Source organism: Psammomys obesus, unplaced genomic scaffold (genome assembly GCF_907164565.1).
Source record: "Psammomys obesus unplaced genomic scaffold, mPsaObe1.curated_primary_1811, whole genome shotgun sequence".
NCBI lineage: Eukaryota > Metazoa > Chordata > Mammalia > Rodentia > Muridae > Psammomys > Psammomys obesus.
In genome coordinates this window covers 6637575-6657093 of record NW_026592710.1, presented here as the reverse complement: position 1 = coordinate 6657093, position 19519 = coordinate 6637575, and the positions used below count along the sequence as shown (strand labels likewise).

At 38.0% G+C, this 19519-nt stretch overlaps 1 protein-coding gene across 7 annotated transcripts in view; it reads right to left on the bottom strand.

Annotated features, from left to right (window-relative positions):
- Nucleotides 1–19519, bottom strand: part of Kif1b (kinesin family member 1B) — a 138899-nt gene that overhangs the window by 76928 nt on the left and 42452 nt on the right. For 3 of the 7 annotated variants that reach the window (XM_055615358.1, XM_055615360.1, XM_055615361.1), the window contains exons 8-15: nt 18364–18441; nt 17180–17245; nt 14607–14682; nt 13423–13501; nt 12394–12536; nt 8189–8322; nt 3578–3657; nt 2400–2475 (exon numbers count right to left, since the gene is read on the bottom strand). In XM_055615358.1, the coding sequence (XP_055471333.1) occupies nt 2400–2475; nt 3578–3657; nt 8189–8322; nt 12394–12536; nt 13423–13501; nt 14607–14682; nt 17180–17245; nt 18364–18441 (732 nt within the window). Of the gene's footprint in view, nt 1–2399; nt 2476–3577; nt 3658–8188; nt 8401–11323; nt 11366–12393; nt 12537–13422; nt 13502–14606; nt 14683–16232; nt 16251–17179; nt 17246–18363; nt 18442–19519 lie in introns of all 7 variants that reach the window. The other 4 variants (XM_055615356.1, XM_055615359.1, XM_055615354.1 and 1 more) reach the window with 3 other exon arrangements.

Sequence of the window (19519 nt, the reverse complement as noted above, 5' to 3'; positions counted from 1 at the left end):
ATAAAAGGCCTCCTCAGACTTGACTATCACATCCTGTTTAAGAACATGAGTTCTAGAAGGATGCAGTGGCTCATGGCTGTAATCCCAGCACTCAGGGAGGCAGAGGCAGGCGGATCTCTGTGAGTTCAAGGCCAGCCTGGTCTACAAAGCAAGTTCAGGACAGCTAAGGCTACATAGTAAAACCCTGTCTCAAAAAACAAAACACACACACACACACACACACAAGATTATGAGTTCTACTAAGCATGGCAGCATGTATCTTTAGCCCTAGCACTATGGAGGAAGAGACACGTGGATATCAAGGTGAACCTGATCTACACAGAGTTTCAGGCCAGTCAGGACTAACCCAGTCTCAAAAAAAAAAAAAAGTAAATAATAATAATAATAATAATAATAATAATAATAATAATAATAATGGGGCTAGAGACATAGTTCAGTAGGTAAGACAACTGTCAGCTCCTCTACAAGACCCAGGTTTGATCCCAAGTACCTACATGGGTGCTCACAAGCATTTCTGTTGCAGAAGATCTGACCCAGGCATGCATTTGGCATTCATAATGTGCACACAGGCAAAACAGACACATAAAATAAAGCGCTTCCTCGAGATCCAGCCATACCACTCCTAGGCATATATCCAAAAGAGGCTCAAGTACACAATAAGGACATTTGCTCAACCATGTTTGCAGCAGCTTTATTTGTAATAGCCAGAAACTGGAAACAGCCCAGATGCCCCTCAACTGAAGAATGGATGCAGAAATTGTGGTACATCTACACAATGGAATATTACTCAGCAATGAAAAAACAAGGAAATCATGAAATTTGCAGGTAAATGGTGGGACCTGGAAAGGATCATCCTGAGTGAGCTGTCCCAGAAGCAGAAAAACACACATGGTATATACTCACTCATATAGACATATAACATAGGATAAACCTACTAAAATCTGTACATCTAAAGAAACTAATTAAGAGAGAGGACCCTGACTAAAATGCTCAATCCCCATCCAGAAAGGCAAACAGGATAGACATCAGAAGAAGAAGAAAACAGGAAACAACCTAGGAACCTGCCATAGAGGGCCTCTGAAAGCCTCTGCCTTGCAGACTATCAAAGCAGACGCTGAGACTTATGGCCAACTGTTGGGCAGAGTGCATGGAATCTTATGTAAGAAGTGGGAAATAGTAAGATCTGGAGAGGACAGGAATTCCACAAGGAGAGCAACAGAACCAGAAAATCTGAACACAGGGGTCTTCCCAGAGACTCATACTCCAACCAAATACCATGCATGGAGATGCATAGATGTACCTAGAACCCCTGCACAGATGTAGTCCATGGCAGATTAGTGTCCAAGAGGGTTACATAGTAATGGGAAGAGGGGCTGCCTCTGACATAATCTGATTGGCCTGTTCTTTGATCACCTCCTGCTGAGGGTGGGGCAGCCTTACCAGGCCACAAAAGATGACAATGCAGCCACTCCTGATGAGATCTGATAGACTAAGATCAGAAGGAAGGAGAGGAGGACCTCCCCTATCAGTGGACTTAGGGAGGGGTATTTGTGAAGAAGGGGGAGGGAGGATAGGACCGGGAGGGGAGAAGAGAGGGGCTTATGAGGGGGATACAAAGTGAATAAAGTGTAATTAATAAAAAATAAATAAATAAATAAAATAAAAAAAGCCTGCTTGGGAGCTAGAGAGATGGCTCAGTGGTTAAGAACACTGACTGCTCTTCCAGAGGACCTAAGTTCAATTCCCAGAAACTACATACATAGTGGCTCACAACCACCTATAGTGGGATCTGATGTCCTCTACTAGTTTTTAGGTGTACATGCAGATAGAACATTCATAAAAAATAAATAAATCTAAAAAAAAAAAAAAAAGCATGCTGAAAAGGGAGCAGAGGGTCAATCTAGAGGGTAGAGATTGGAGCTGCTTTATTAAAAGAAATGGCTGGAAGTTCACAAACATCAACAGCTAAAAATGGTTCCCAGAAGTTACAGAGCCTCCAGCTCTTACACGCTGGGATTATAGATATCCAGCACCCTCCTCAAAATGACTGGAACTAGAAATCAAACCCAGTGCTAATAACTGCATGCTAGGCAAGCACTGGACATTGACGAGAGCATAGCAGAAGCAACTGGCGCTCAGCTAGGTCAGGATGACAAGAGGAGCAACAAGAAGATGCTTAAATGTACCCAGGGCTAAAAGGTACAGGCGCATTGCCCTAGGTTTTATCTTTTGTAAAACCTATAATCATTTGACAACTGGGTTGTCCTTGTACTGTAAGATGAAAGCAGAAATATCTGAACTTAAGTTAAGGATCTAGAAAAAATGGGTATATCTGAAAGACATGAAGTGAGTTACTGAGACAAACTGTTTTGTTTGAGTTTTACAACATGGTTTCCTACCTTTTTAGGTGAGAAAACGCCAAGTGTCCCTCCATCTTCCCGTATGGCAACTCCCATCTCAGCCAACAAGGCTTCTCTAGAAAAACAAAAACAAAAAAATCGAATAAATCAGAATATTAATACCAAAATGTCAATTACATTAGTTTTAAAAGAGCTGGAAAACAAGACAGACAAAGCAAGAACAGTGGGCTGTGTGTAACGCTGGCAAGAACCATACAGAATGATACACTTATCACACAGAATATCACATGCAGAAATGCTGTTCATCCAGGTAAGAAATACGAAAGGTTCTATTCCTTAAGGCTGTGCATCCAACATGAACAAACAATTTCCCCAGAATCTAAGAATGCAATCAAGGTAACTTGGGAGCCAGCACTCTGGTTTTAACATTAGTGAAGCCACAGATGTAAGTGAAGTGGGAGTGGCTACATTAAGTATAGTCTGTAAATGTGATTTTTTTTTTTCAAATGTTATATTCCCATGCTCCCCACCATTTTTGTACAGTAATTCTAGGAAGGTTTTATTTTTGTTTTTGTTTATTTGTTGTATGTGTGCATGTGTGTTTGTGTGCGTGTGTGCCTGTTATTGTGGGAACAATTTGTGAATTTGATTCTCTCCTTCCCCCTCTTTGTGGGACTTAGGGTTCAAACTCAGGCAATCAGGCTTGAGTGGCGAGCACCTTTACCTGCTGAGACAGGTACTTGCCTGCCCCAATAATTCTAGTTTAAAACATCTAGCATAAGTAAGACAATTCTTTGTCACATTTGCTAATCAGTACATCAAAGCTCATTTCTCCCTCATTTTCATAAAGGAGGAAGAACTTACTTTAAAAAAAAGACGTGTGCAATTATTGCAACAGTATAAACAGAATAAGAATTTGTTAAAAGTTTGCAACCTAAACTATACCTTTTACACAAAAGGTTCTACAAAAAGTAACTCTAGAGTCAAAACAGCTTTTACATATGGTCCTTTGCCAAGTAAAGTCTACTTTTTACAAATAAAAATCTCCTTTACTTAGTATGATTTTTCTCAATCCCAACAACATACAGGTGTGGTAACTATTACGCACTTGACCCCCTATAGCAGTGGTTCTCAATCTTCCTACTGCTGTGACCCTTTAATACAGCTCCAAACACAATCCCAAAACTTAGCAGCATCCAAGATTTTCATCTCCTGACCTCTCCATTCTGATAGCTTCTGTCTTACGAAGCTTCTCTTCCCAGGTTTCATTCAACTCAGCAATGATCTTCTCTGATTCCTATGGAAGGATGCACAGGTTGAAGTAGAAGAGTCATAATTTAACATACCATGTTTAACAAGGAAAGTATAAAAACAGGTAATAGTACCCTTTGGGAAAAAAGGACCATCTAAAGCGATGGGCTCTTTTTTTTTCTTTGAAAAGGTAAGAATCATAAATTTGTTTTTAATTCTATTTCATCTTTTCTTACTACTATTTCATCTTTTCTTACCTCAAAAACAATCCAAACTTAAAATTAAGCCTAAAATTAAGTAAACATCAAACACACATATCTTCCAACTCCTAATAAAAATAGGCAAATAATGAATCCATGTGTACATGTGCACAAGACAGAGGACGGGTGATATCAACACCCAAAAATGCAAAGGCACTTTTTTTTTTTTTTCAAATCAAGGCTTCAAGTTATAATATAACAATGTTTTTAAAAAGCTTCAAGAAAAGTCAGGTGGTGGCAGTGCCCGCCTTTAATCCCAGCACTTGGGAGGCAGAGGCAGGTGGATCTCTGTGGCCAACCGGGTCTATAGAGCGAGTTCTAGGACACCCAGGGCCACACAAGAAACCAAGTCTCAAAACAAAACAAAACAAACAAACAAACAAACAAACAAAAAGCTCCAACAGCATGGAGGAAATGTTCATTGAGTGGCACACTAGCAAACCTTTAGTGCTAGCAAAGACTGAATAACCATTTATTCTACAATCATTCTACAGATAAGAAATTAACCTAAGCCTATCCTACTCCTTGAGCTGGGCTTCGTATTACTGATCTTTCTTTACATTTATGTATTTATTCTTTTATTCATTCACTCTTTTTATCTCTTTATTTTCACTTTGGGACAGAGTCTCATGCAGCCTCATCCGGTCTTAGATTCATTTAGCCATAGATGCTGCTGATCCTCCTGGTTCAGCCTCCGAAGAGCTGAGACTACAGGGCCTGTGCCACTATGTCCAGTGTTTTATTTCCTCTCAATGATTCAATGAGAAGGCAGTAAATTTGATAGGGGAAAAAGAAATAAGTCCACAAAAAAAAATTGTAGTTTAAGTTTTGACATTTAGAAGATTAGATGCTTACTCCATGGAACACTCCTTGAAGCCATCAGGTAGCTAAGGTTTCACTGTATCGAACAGCATGCTTCCTGAGTTCCAAGTGTGGGGCCATCAGACTGCTTAGCACAGATTTGCCCTGCCCATTTCTGTGATGGATGCTTATAGATATTTATAGGTTGAGTCTTGGTAATGGCACTCACAGTACTGACTTTGATGTGAGTCTGTAAACATCAGAGCCAGTGGCTCATGTTCAAAACTTTACTGAGTGAAAAGACCAAATCACGCATACAGGGATTTCAACTCAGTTCAAGTGGAGGCTTCAAAGAAAAATTACATAACAGTATCTTTTTTTTTTTTTCTTTTTTTGTTCAAAAATTTACTTATTGTTTATACAGTGTTCTGCCTGCACATGTGCCTGTATGACAGAAGAGGGCACTGGATCTCACTATAGATGGTTACTGGCCACCATGTGGTGGCTGGGAATTGAACTCAGGATCTTTGGAAGAAAAGTCAATGCTCTTAACCTCTGAGCCATCTCTTCAGCCCCTCTCCCCCTTTTTTCCCAGAGAAATTTGTAGAGAAATTGAGATATTAACATTATATGTAGAAATAGGCTATTCAGTGGAGAAAGAAGGAGCGGTACCTAGGTAAAAGCAATGTATGAACAAACACTGACCTTAAGTTAAAAATATAGAGAAGCAAAGGCAAATAAACCATTAGGGAGACGAGTTAACCTCCACTGTTCCTGTTTTCCATCGCAGCATTTTCCTCTTGCAGTGTCATGCCTTAGGAATGCAGCTCCTAAGACACTCTCAAGCATTTGTACTGTACAACTGCTGCCCCACACTCTGGACGAAAGATGCTCTCTGCATCATTAAAATGCAGGTCTGTCCACTCTCCAGACACAAAATAAACGCAGAGCCAAAGCGCTTATGCTTCAGTGAGCTACCACATGAGACGGAGCACAAAGCTGTAAGGGAGCCATTTGTACTCTAGAATAAAGCTAGGGAAAGAAATGTTTTACTTATGTTGCTTCAAGAAAAATTAAGAGAGCAATTTATTTGCTGACTAAAGTATTATAGCTTTGTTTTCATGAGATGTAGGCAGTTGTGGGGGGGGGTGTTCCTTGAATAATGATGGCGTTATTCCCTAAAAGCCATTTGGAAAACACTGGGTGACCTAATTTTAAAAAAAAAATCCTAGTTACTGTCTTGACTCCTAACATGTGGCATTATTTTCAGTTGGTTCTAGCTGGCAACCAGAAAGAAATTTCTCCTTTACACCAAAGGAGGGGGAGGTAATCTCATTTTGTGCAGTATAAAGGCACAGTATAAAAATAGTTAAGATTCAAAATCCCTAAAGGAAATAAACATTTAATATAAAATAATAAGAGGGAGCCAGGCGTGGTGGCACATGTCTGTAATCCCAGCAGTCAGGGAGGCAGAGGCAGGTATAGCTCTGAGTTTGAGGACAGCCTGGTCTACAAAGTAAGTCCAGGACAGCCAAGGCTACACAGAAACACCCAGTCTTGGAAAAAAATTAAATAGTAATAATAATAATAATAATAATAATGGAAGTTAATTTTTCCCTATTGCCAGAGTCGTGCTAGCAACACAGTAACTGACCCTGACTTACGAGGAAATTTGTGAGTGAAGACACCTTCTCACACAGGACTTCAGTACCATCTGTGACATGGCTTCCAAGTCAATTTTACAAAAAAGATTACCCTGTACCCTGCAACCCTGAATACAAAAATTTCTCCTCCTTGTCCTTTTGCCAGGCATTTTAGAACACCACTGCCTTTCTGAATCAAGACCCAAAAACATTGCTTTTATTTTGGAAGCAACTTCTTGTTGAAGAAAATGTCAAGAAAAAGGATGTGGTGATAAAAAAGGAGTCTGAAACCTACTTCATATAAAGTCTGTTACAGCTTCCCCTGAAAAAGACAGTAAAAGCATCTGACTGATTCACTGACTTCTGTAGTGAAGATGTTCAACAAGCCAGCCTGCCTGCCTTCCTTTCTTTCTTATCCTTTACCTATTAGAGTACCACTGCCCACAACGGTCTTTGGATGGGCAGCAATTGGTAGTGGCAATACTGGGTGATGGTAAAGAGGATCCTTGACTGGAAGCATGGGTGTGACTTCCCATATCCTAAGTGGTTTCCCCTGCACTGGGACTCTTGAACACAAAGGCCAAAAGGCAGAAAGAAACAATATGGAGATAGCAAGCAGGAAAAGAGAAAACATGATGCTCCTAATGTGGCCTGATGCCTGGCACCACAGATGACACCTGTCTGCTCTCACTGTAGTCACTGAAGGGAAGAGGAGAAGTACTGCTCCTGGTTTTCATACTGAGGAAGAGACAAGACAGAAGTGGATACAGCCAGCAACAGACTGGAAGAACCCTCCACCTGCAGAGCTGGGAGCCAGGCATGATGTGATGGTTAACTGAATCTGAAGTTAGATGCATATCTGACTGTGTCTGTGAGAGCACTGCCAGAGAAGCTGAACAGCAAAGAGCCACCATGAATGTGGCAGCGCCATCCTATGAGCTGGGGCCCTAGACTGAAATAAAGAAAGGAAAAGAGAAGGCACCTGGGTACTGGCATTCTCCTTTCTCCGTTTCTTGATCTACAAAGATGTGAACAAGCAGCCTCACACTCTTCCAGCCATGCCTTCTCTTTAGACTAACCTCAAACCATGTGCTAAAGTAAACTCTCCCTACAGTTACTTCTTCTCAGGCACTCGGTTCCAACAAGTAACCAGTACAGTGGGCAATCCGCAGATGTGCAGCACCACGGCTCCGGAACCCCAACTGCACTAAACAGGAGGAGAAAGCCCTCTTCTCCCATAACTAAGGGCTTTCTGAAGAGTTCTAGAAGTTACAATTTCACATAGCCTAATAAACCTGATATCACTACTCAAATGTTCAAACTTCCAGTTAGTTGTATAATAATGTTACTAATAGAAGAGTGGCTCTACGGAGAATTCTATCTTCAATGAAACCAAATTTTCCAACTAGTTATTTCATTTAAAGCTAAATTATTACTACTTTAGAAAAGGTTTCACATTGCCTAGGCTGTCCTCAAACTCACTATGTAGCCAGGATGACCCTGAATACCTCATCATCCTTTCTCCATCTTCTAAATACTGCGTTAACAGGTTTGTGCTACCATGTCTGGCTTTAAAACTAAATTCTAACAAGCAACGTCACTGTGACTTATAAAATTACCTGTAAACTAATGGAAATCTCTACTACTCAGCTTTTTTGTATGGCTAACTTACGACCTTTCCACCTCTGGCCAAGTAAAACTCAAGCACTCTGATAAAAAGAAATTAACTTAAATAAAACAAATAATTTCAATTTCAGGGCATTTCTGTTAACATCTCCATGTGCTAAGCCAAAATTTCTGTGAAGCTCATTCAGTCCTAGTTCTGCCTTCCAGAACAACATAGAATGCTTTTGCATTCAATCTTCAGACTTACCTTCAGACGTTCAATGGCTTCTTCCCCTCCAGGTGTAGACATGATCCTCTCTTGAATACTGGTCACAGATGTTAAGCCCACCTGACTATTAAGTGAGCATGAAGATGGAGATGAAGTAAGGGACCCCATGGATGCTGTGGAAAAATTGCCAGGGCGTTGATTCTCAGAGGCTAGCAAGTACCTATGCTTATTGTTCTGAAAATCTTTCAGATCTGGGAGACAGAAAGAAGGGAAAGTAGAAAAAGAGAAGGCAAGGAGCAGAGGAGAAAAAAAGACAGGAAGGAACACCAGTGTGAGAAAGGACAGCATCAAAGCGCCAAGACTAACACAGCTATAACACAGAGACAAGCTACAGACTGTACTAGATGGCAGTTCTAAAACATGTCGCTCTTCAGTATTTGCTCCTAAGCAGTTAGCCACTTGTGAATTTAGAAATGAGATGTTTCTAATGTGTAGGGTATAACCAGAGCTTCAAAGATGTTTTTCTTAAGCAGGTAAACTACAGTCCTTCAATTCTTCCTACTATTCTACACCTTCAATATCTACAGTTTTACTATATTTTTAAACTCCAGTAGTGTTTAACAGAAAGGGAAGAATAGTAATTAATACCACATATTGGCCTACTTTAGTGTTTAATGGAATTCAGACAAAAATTTAAGAAATGTTAGTTACGACTCTGAGCATTTAGTAGAGTTTCTGCATAGCCACATTTTAACAGCCAAAATACATTCTAAATTAAAAGGTAATACAGAAATGAGAATAATTTTGAGGAAGTATGATATGAACTTGGTCATGAATGGCTGGAAAGAACAATTAGTTAATTAATAAGTTTTAGTATATTTTTAATTTATGAGTCACAGCAAACAAAAACTATTTGATAATTGAAGTGAAACCCTTCTAATGGCACAATCACTGAGCCACTGTTAAGCCTCTTTCCCAGTATAACAGGCAAGTTTTCAAGACCTATTTTCACTAATTAAGGTCTGGAATACAGCTGAAAATTATGCTCTTAAACGTGGTCCTGGTAAGAGTCCATCAATAACAAAACTCACTGATTTGCTTTTTTTGTATTTCATTCATTAACCATCCTTTTAAATAAACATGGCTACAATCCTTTTTGTCCTGTTTGTTGGCTTGAAAAGTGGGACTCATGCAGTTCTGCCTAACCTCACACTTGCTATATGACCAAGAATGACCTTGAACTCCTGACTCTTTGGTTTCCTACTCCTGAGTGCTGATACTGCTAGGATTTCAGATGTGTGCCACCATATCTGATTACATTTCCACATTAAAATTAGCTCATTAAAAGGTTTTAAAATTGCATTTATTTATTGTGTGTGTCCCTGTGTGGTCAGGGCAACTTGTGAGAGTCAGTTATCTCCTTCCACAATGTAGGAGTCAGGGTCTAAATGGTAGCAAGCACCTTTACCCACTGACCCATCTTGTTGGTCCTCACTTTTAAATTGGAGAAAAATCTACATTACTTAAATTCTTAGCAAAACTAGGTTTTTGTTAAAGAATATGAGGCAATAGAAGTAGTTGGGAAAAAGAGTCACTCAAGGGTTTAGTCATCTTTACTCTTTAATGAAAACCAGTTCTTGAAGCCCCTTAAAGCCTATGGTAGTTGCTTCAAGACAGTTTGAAAACTACCATCTGCAAATATAGAACATCAGGAAACAAGCAAAGAGGCATGTTTTTAAAAGCAAACAGGAACTGGAGCGAAAATCATCCATCAGATGATGGCAGCAAGGTGGGAAGGAGGGATGGGTGGAGATTAGAAGGTCCTGTGGACACATGCAGCCCTAAAATGAATTAAAGAGATCTAAGAGAAACTGAGAAGTGGCCAGGGCTGCTTTCCTTGTGGACACAAGATTAAAACTTAGTCATGCATGGTTTTCAGGAAATGCCACAGTGGCTCAGAGAATAGATAGGCAACAGGCCAGCAGCAGCACCTTGAACACAAAAGCAAGAACAAGAAGGCACCCTCTCCACACCAATATCCCTCAGTTTTGGAGATCTCAGACAGAGCTGTTCCCGGCAAGAGCCACATGTGTGTCTGGGCATGGCCGTCCTCTGGGCTTAGAAAGCACAGTAATGAGTACTCTGAAGTTTCCTACATATTCCCTTGTCTGAAATGACTTTTTAAAGATAAACAAATCAATAGAACCTAAAAATTAATCCCCAAACTGAGATCTGAGATATCTTTTTTTTTTTTTTGAGATCTGACATATCTTGATGAGTTATCTTAAAAATATAAATACTATTTCCTTGCTAACATTTATATGGAGAAAATGGTCTGTGATCTTTTGTAAGATATATCTTCATTTAATTTATACACTTTAGATATCTATTTAAAGTCTTTAATTTATGAAAGGAGGAAAAAATGTCTATCTAATGATCAATAAGATAAGGCTCAAGGAAATGAGGAGAATCAATGGAGCGTATGCACAGGTGAGTACTAACCCAAAATGCACAGAGCTCTTTAATCACAGTCTGGCTAACTAGAAATGATTTCTGTAATTATACAAAGACTCACATTTACAATAATTAAAAAGGAAATTTTCTATTAAGTAACTGGATCATAGAAGGAAGCAATTCAAGAGGGGGAAAAGGTGTTTATGTAGTAATGATTAAAAGCAAGAGCTCTGAGCTAAACTGCCTAACCTAAACGTAAGAAACCATGGTACCTCAGAAAATGAACCACTCCTGGCTATGGAAAAATAGGAATAAAGTAATTTTATCAATAACAGAATTTAAAAAGAGATAGTATGTTTAAGGTGCCTAGAACAGGGCCAGGTATATTATAGGTATTCAAAAAATGTGAGCTGCTATTATCACTAACCTTATCTACTGTGATTTTGAATTTTATTTAATTATATAGATAGAAACACTGAAGACTGAGTGAAAGACTCAAATTCTACACCTCACAACTTCAGTAAAGGCATAAACTAAAATTAATCAAATTACTTTGCTAAATGAAGAAGGGTAAAAACAAGAGAATTGGATTTTACAGTACACTCTGTCTGGGATTTCCCTGTTAGGACTGCTGGCATGCAAAGCTCATGTAAGGCTGACCCAGCAAAGGCAGGTTAGCAAGTCAGTGTACTAGAAATAACCAATACATGATATACACACATTTGCCTCCACTTCCAGAGTAATCATCAATCAATGGATCAACTAAAGGTAAGCAGGAGGGAAAATACAAGAAGGGTCAAAGTTCAGATTCAAAATTGACATAGAGTGGGAATAGAGTAGCATTTGGAAGATAAAAAAAATGAAGATTCAGTAATATATATTATCATTTTCACAAATTATATTAATTAAAATACAGGTTCCAGTCAATAAGAGCTAAGTTGGAGAAGGGTTAGAAATCTGTTAATATTTCAAAGTATACAATATTTTTACATTAAAAATAAAAAATGTTTTATTAAACAAACCTATATTCTATCTGAATAAGCTATTTTATGGCAAGAACTTTTTTCTAAAATGCTGAGGCTAAAACCAGAGCTTTGCACATGCTAAACAATGAGCAATAATGAGCTGCACTGCCAACCACAACTTAGAAGTTGGATTACACACTGTATGAGAGATAACTGAGATTATAAAAAGCATGCACTATAAAAGCACACTGTGCAGCAGCACTTTCTGGAAGTCTAGCTCTTGAACTTGAGAGGAATTGGACTTTCCCTCTTCACTCTTCCATGGAGAACAAGGGCCATTCAAAGGCAAATCTTACTGAAAGTAGACTTGAATGGTGGGTTCTCACGTATGCATTATTACTACTACGTCAATCCAGGGAACAAAAGCTTCCAAGTAATATTTTTATGAAATGGTTAATTTTCCAGAATAAATTTAAAATAAAAAAAAAATGATTTGGATATCAGGGTTTATTGTACATAAAGAAAATTTGAGGTTATTTCACTGACATTTTAAGAAGAAACAACCTCATAAAACCACTTGTACTACCATTTAGTTCCATTAAATCTTTAAAATCTAAGCTTACTTTACTTACTTATTTGAGATATGGTCTCACTGTGTAGCTCTGGCTGGCCTGCAGCTCGCTGGGTAGATCAGGCTAGCCTCGAACTCACTGAGATCAGTCTGCCTCTGCCTCCCAAGTGCTCACCACACCCAGCCCTAAGCTTGTTTTAAATATAGAATCTGGAGAGAAAAATAAGAGTCTGTATGATCCTTAGTTCACTTACTATCAATAATATCTCCCAGTCCCTGAGCACGAAGAAGGTCCTTCAGTCGTGTTACTTCCTCCTTTAGCTCCCGAACCAGCTTGGCGTTAGGGTCCTCATTAATAACAGCATTGCATTTAATTTGTTTTGCACGATCTGCATATCTAGATACAAAAAGACAATGCATCCTTGCTATATCCCAGAGACTCTTCTCATAAATAACATGCCATTACCTCTAAACCAAACATTCTGACTACTTCCACATTTTAAGAACCTTGATAAATAAGTTATTTGTACGAGCACCTTACAGAGGTGACAAAGACTCAGAAGAATTTAAGTGGTTGGCTAAGGTCAAGAGAGACGCAAACCCAGTGTGTCAGTCCACAGAGTGTTCTCTTACTGAAAAAAAATACCCTTTTTTCAAAAGACTTATTTATTTATTTATTATATATACAATGTTTTGTCTACATGTATGCCTGCTCCAGAAGAGGGCACCAGCTCTCATTATAGATGGTGGTGAGCCACCATGTGGGTGCTGGGAATTGAACCCAGGTCCTCTGGAAGAGCAGTCAGTGCTCTTAACCTCTGAGCCATCTCTCCAGCCCTTAAAAATATCTTTAATGGGAGAAGGGAAGAAAGTTTCAGATTAAAATAGTCCACATGCAAAAGCCTGATGAATATTCTGTTGGTACTTTATCAGTGCTATATGTACTGATAACTGCATTACTTTTTACAACTTGAACATATCTATAAACTCTCTTTAGAAAGAAATGCTTCTATTAATAGAGATAAATACTATTAGAAAGTTTTATTATCTAAAAGTTATTTAAATATCTCAATCTCAACATCTTTCCTGTAAAAAAAAAAAAAAAAAAAAAAAAAAGCTCTAATTTATACCAATGAATCTGAAAGCCACAAAAGTAAACTCCATTATAACAAAAATAATTTCTCCCTTATTATGGAAAAAAGGATCAAAAAAACAACCCCTCACAGTGAAAAAAAATCTCTGGTACACAGAACTACTCAGCTACTGAGATCAAAGGAGAGTACCTCAGGGTGCTCAAAGTTTCATCATAGTTGATATCTGCTGGGCTCAGAGCAGCAACCATTGCAGTTCGAGAGTTTCCACCTAAGAAAAGAAATTGTGAGGCTCTCAAATTACACTCAGTATTTAGAAGAATTTTATTTACTGTGTTAAAGCTGACAGCAGTTCCTAAAATATAATTAAAAAAACAAACAAACAAACAATTTGTTTTTCTTTTTTTGGCTAGGTGCTGGTTTGAGCTAGCAAGCTTACTGCCTTCATTTCCTAAGTACTGTGATTACAGCTATGTGCCACCAAGCTCGGAACCCAATAACATTCTGAAATGTTCCCATGCTACGCACTGTTCCATTCATATTCTGCTTTCTGAATCTGCTAACTTCAGTTCCTGTTCTCCTCTTCCTTACGACCACTCTAGCCAGGTATGGTAGTACATGCCTACAATTTCTGCCCTGGAAGTGGTATCAATGCCAGCCTGGGTCCTGTCTTAAACAACCAAACACTCTAATCAAGATCTCCACCACTCCACCAAAACTGCCCTCAGTGATGGGAAAGTTGCTTGATTTCTTTTTCTTAATGAGGAGCAAGGAATGAAGAGAATGGCTGAAAGGTCAAAAAATATCAGTAGTACTATGTAGACTGTACTTTACTATGTAAAATTCAAAGGAATATGAGCTTTTAAGTATCTGAGACAAGGCTAGATAGATGCCTCCTTGATTAAGAGTGCTAACTACTTTTGCAGAAAACAGTGTCTGTGCCCAGCACCCACATGGTGGCTCACAACAACCTGCACCTCCAGGAGATGCAGTGCTGCCTCATGAGCTTTGTGGGTAGCACACACACACACAGCACACACACATACATGCAGGCAAACACTTGTGTACATAAAATAAATAAGCTTTGATAGGAGCAGGGAGATCTTAAGAAGGAACAACATTTGTAAGTAGCTGGATGAAGTGCAGAGAAGTAACTGTTCCTTAGTACGTGAATCTGTCCTGAAGGACGTGAATCCAACCAGGGAAAATCAAACTCAAAAACAGAACAAGACAAGAAACACTCAAGTGAGTTACTATGACTATCTAGAGATAATTCTTCTCCAAAACAGACACAGAATAATGGGCCACAAAAGACCATCATTAAACAGCTTTAAAATGACAACAACAAAATTAACTTGTACGAGTGGCCAACATACCTAGATTTTCTCGAAGGAGCCAAGTAAGCACAGAATCCCTGTAAGGAATAAAATCAGTTTTCTTCTTCTTTTTACTCTATTAAGGAGAAGAGAATAACTTTAGCAACATCATGGAGAAAATGTGTATGAAAAGCAAACCAGTCTAAAATTCTGAAGTAAATCAAACTGTAACAGAATTCCATTATGACGGAAATGTTCTATTCAAATTTCAATTCTTCAAAAAGCACATGCATTTCATTTTAAAATCTTTATAACAAAAAGTCAAGAGAATGGTATTACAATGTATATGTAATATTTTGCCATTACCCAAACACTTGAATAAATTGCAAACACAAAGTCTAAATACTTCAGCAGATACATAGTATATAAGGAACAAATTTAATGATTTTTAAAAGATTTATTTATTTGTTTATTATACAGTATTCTGCCTGCATGTGTGCCAGCAGGTCAGAAGAGGGCATCGGATCTCATTATAGATGGTTGTGAGCCACCATGTGGTTTCTGTGAATTGAACTCAGGACCATTGGAAGAACAGCCAGTGTTCTTAACCCCTGAGCTATCTCTCCAGTCCCCAAATTTAGTATGTTTAGTACTGTAATACTATTTTCTAATATCCTATCCATGTCTTTAGACCATGTCTTTAAAATACTAACTTTAAAGAAAACCCAGCATTTAACTTATAAACACTTCAAGCACATTATTTTTGACAAGGAGTTAAAGAAATAGCATAACCAAAATCAGCACTTGATACACCAGATAATGCCCAGTTTGGTTCCCAAAAGGAGAAAGCCAGCTACCAAATGTCCTCAAACACCTGCACATGTACCTTAGCACATGTCTGTCCACACAATAATAAAAACAAATCTTTTAAAATAAAACCCCAAAGGTGGAGTAAACAAACACATTAAGCATTTGAATACTAAAATATTTTAATACAAATACTGCCTCAAAAAAGTTTAAATACAAAAAAGATTAAAGTAATTGTAGAGAAATACAAGAAGGAAAAACTATATACCACTGGGTAAAGGAAGATATAAAGTCTTTTCTAGCTTCAGTTAAAAGTTTAAATTGAAAAAAAAAAAGTTTAAATTGATTCTATAGCCTTTACTTTATCTATGTATAACCAAATAATAGAAAAAGATGTTTTAAATAACTCATAAACTTCTATGGTGGGAAATAAGATAAAATAGAATTTACATATATTAGTAATATATAAAACTGTTTTATCTTACTTGTTTCCAATAATTTCAATAAATTAGCTATGCTTTTTACAGGACTCCTGTAAATTCAACTTCCTCCTTTTTTTGAGCGGTTTCCGAACTATTCAGAGATACTTTAGAGACCAGTGGAACAAACCTGACACAATGTAAAAGCCTCCTCAAATTTCTCTCTTGTTCCTTTATTTTTATTCCTTCTCCAAAGCACTTTATGTTCCTTAATTCTGCTGTGAAGTCTCATGATTCACAGCCACCCTAAATAATCATTCTAAATTCCAAAGCCAGAAAAAAAATGAGAAAATCTTTTTGAAGGTTCTATTCTAACTTATGCCCTATTTATTCTCTAAAAATGTTAAAACCATAGAGCTAATAATTTAGCTAGTTCACTGTGACCAATCCCCCACCGTACCTTGCTCGTGCAGTTATCCTAAAAATGAAAGCATTTAAAGGAAAGAAAAGGAACACAGGATAAGCCTCTAGAATAAATCGAAATCAGAATGCTTTCTAGAGACAAGGAAAGATTTAATTCTTTTTAGTGATTTAAATGACTAATTAATCTACATTAGGACATACAAAAACTACCTTAGGTCTTAAGTCTAAATAATGAACAGCATACAAATTTTGGTTTAGCTTTAGTGTGCCAGTGTTGCAAAAAGAAGTTTTAATCTACATAAGTAACACAGAGACAGCGATGGTCTTTTAAGATTGTGATGGCATTGAAAAATTACAATGTTGTTACTGTCTTCAGGTGGTGGCACAATGCATTGTTTGTAGAAACATTGGTGGAAACAAACCTACTAAACAGCCAGTCATATAGAACACACAGTACACATAATTGTGTTCAATACATGGCATATATAGAATATCACTATACTATTTGCCCCATGGTTTTAGTATATCCTTTTTACTTACTACAATGACAAAATCAGCTAATGGTACATTTCTAAAAATGCATTCATCTCATTATACACGACTGTATGTTAAGAACATATATTATTGGCTTCTAAATCAATATCATTCTCCAAAGCCACCTTGCTCAAAATATTCCAAAAATACTATATTCTAACATGAGACAATGTGGGAAAAGCTACAAAAATAGATTTGGATATTATGAGGTGTGAAGTAAGGTTCAAAAAAAATTAATCAAATTTTAGCTCTAGCTTCACATAGCTATAGTTGTTTTCATTCTACCTTCAATACAAAGTCAAATTGTATTATACTCTAGTCCTACCTGAAAAAAATTTAAAAATCATATAAAAAGGTCAAACCCAGTACGGTCTTCATATGGAGGCACAAGTATCAGCATGCTTATTTGCTAAGCAGACACTTCATGTTAGAGTGAAACAGAAAACTTACCACCTCCGCCAAGGCTGAAATGACTTTGCCCAGAGTTGTAAGAGACTTATTAATATTTGCACCTTCCTAAAATAAACACCAAACATGAAACTTTAAAACAAATAATTTCTACTACTGCACACCATTCATTTTGCTACAAGCTGAGCATATCTGCTTCTTTATGACATAAGTTCTAAAGACTCCTATAGCCTTTGATCTTTCCTCTGCTCACTTGGTAACATGCTGAGACCACATGCCCACCTCCCAATCCTTCTGCCTTCAACATGCTTTTGCTACAAAATGGTACAGAAGGAAGGCTTCCTTTCACAACGCAACAACATGAAAGGCCTGTCCCTGTTAAACAATATCTCTGTCAAAGCCCCACACTTGTTCTTACATCTGTATCTTGTATACCCCATTCCCATTACTGTCTCTCCCATCTAGCCAAATTTTGCCCATTTCTCAAAATATAATATGACCCTCACTCCTAACCATAAACTCTTCCCTAAGTATTTTGTTATCTAACTTATCATTTTATTGAAATTATAGACCAATAATTTGGATTTTTTTCATTAAAAATTAAATTTAAAAATTGGGTTTGGGCCAGTTGTAGTGTTGTAAGGCTTTAATCCCAGCATTTTAGAGGCAGAGGCAGGTGGATCTCTATGAGTTCAAGACCAGCACGGTACATGAAGTGAGTCCAAGACAGCCAGGGTACTGTTACATAGAGAAACCCTGTCTTTAAAAACAAAAAGAATAATTTTTTTTAAATTATGTTTTGTGGCTCACACAGTCTCTGGTGCAGCCCTCTACTGCAGCACATAAGCAGCAAAGGGCGAGGGCACAGCACAGTTGACTTTGCTATGTGCACAAAATTCCAGGGCCCATCTCCAGCACCAAACGGAGACATGCAGGCTGTGCTTATAATCTTAACACTCAGGAGACAGAGGCAGGAGGACCACAGTTCAGTCTTATCCAAGCTATATAATACATTCAAGGCCAGCCTGGACTACATGAGAACCTGTATTCAAATAAATAAATTAGTAAATGCTACCATAAACAATATACAATTAAAACATACAGCTCTCTCTCAATAGAATTTTGTTTGTAAAACTAGGCAGTAAGTAGATTTGGGGCCTAGCCATAATTTATAGACCTATGATACAAAACACTGAATGACTGGACCATTTTGCTAAAATAAATACCTTTAATCGAGTTCCTTTGGCACCAGTTGAATCAGCTCGTTCACTTCCTGCTAGATCCACCAAGCTGATCTTACTGACCTAAGTGAAGAACAATAACATGGAAATTAAAAAATAAGCAACATGGCTAGGTGTGCTAAGACATGACTGTGATTCCAATATTCAGGAGGCAGAGGCAGGAGGATCAGCCCTGAGCTCAAAGACCATAAGCTCTATATAGTGATAATGAGCTCAAGACTTTAAAAACAACAACAACAAAACCAAGAGTAGGCTTTATACTTGGGAAGCATTCGAGGTAGATTTCTGTGAATTGTAAGCCAGTCTGGTCTCCAGGCCAGGAGACATAGTGAGGCCGTGCCTTGTACACACCCTGACCTCTGTGTGTAGCACATGTGCGTACACACACATCCTCGGGTACACACATCAAGCCTATTCGAGTGGCGTATGAGAGACGGAGCACTGAGCAGCTGCAGCTCTCATAATCTTTTGGTGGCAATAATTTAAAAACTGTTTAGCTGTTTCCTTTTTTTAAAGACTTACTTATTTATTATGTATATAATGTGTGTTTACATGTACACCTGCATGGCAGAAGAGGGCACCAGATCTCACTGTAGATGGTTGTGAGCCACCATGTGGTTGCTGGGAATCGAACTCAGGACATCTGGAAGAACAGGCAGTGCTCTTAACCTCTGAGCCATCTCTCCAGCCCCCTGTTTAGCTGTTTCTTAAGAAGCTAAGTATAGCTTTAGTATATAGCTTATACTTTATATATACTTTAGTTATAAAGTATAGCTTTATAACTCAGGAGGCAGAGGCAAGCAAACCTCTATGATTTCAAGGCCAGCCTGGTCTACACAGTGAGTTCCAGGATAGCCAGGGCTACATAACAGGGAGATCCTGCCTCAAAAGATAAAAAACAAACAAAAAAAACCCCAGACCTAAACCCAGATTCTAAATATATCTGCCGCAAGACTCAATTCTACTTTTCATTATTTACCAATAGAAATAAAAACAAAATAAAATTCAAATTGCCAGCTGTGCATGGTTTGTATAACCTGTGTCCCCAATACGTGGAGCTGAGTAAGTATAAGGTCAACTTGAACTATAGAATGAAACAAGTTCTCAGAAAAATAAGAAACAAAACAAATCTCCACACACA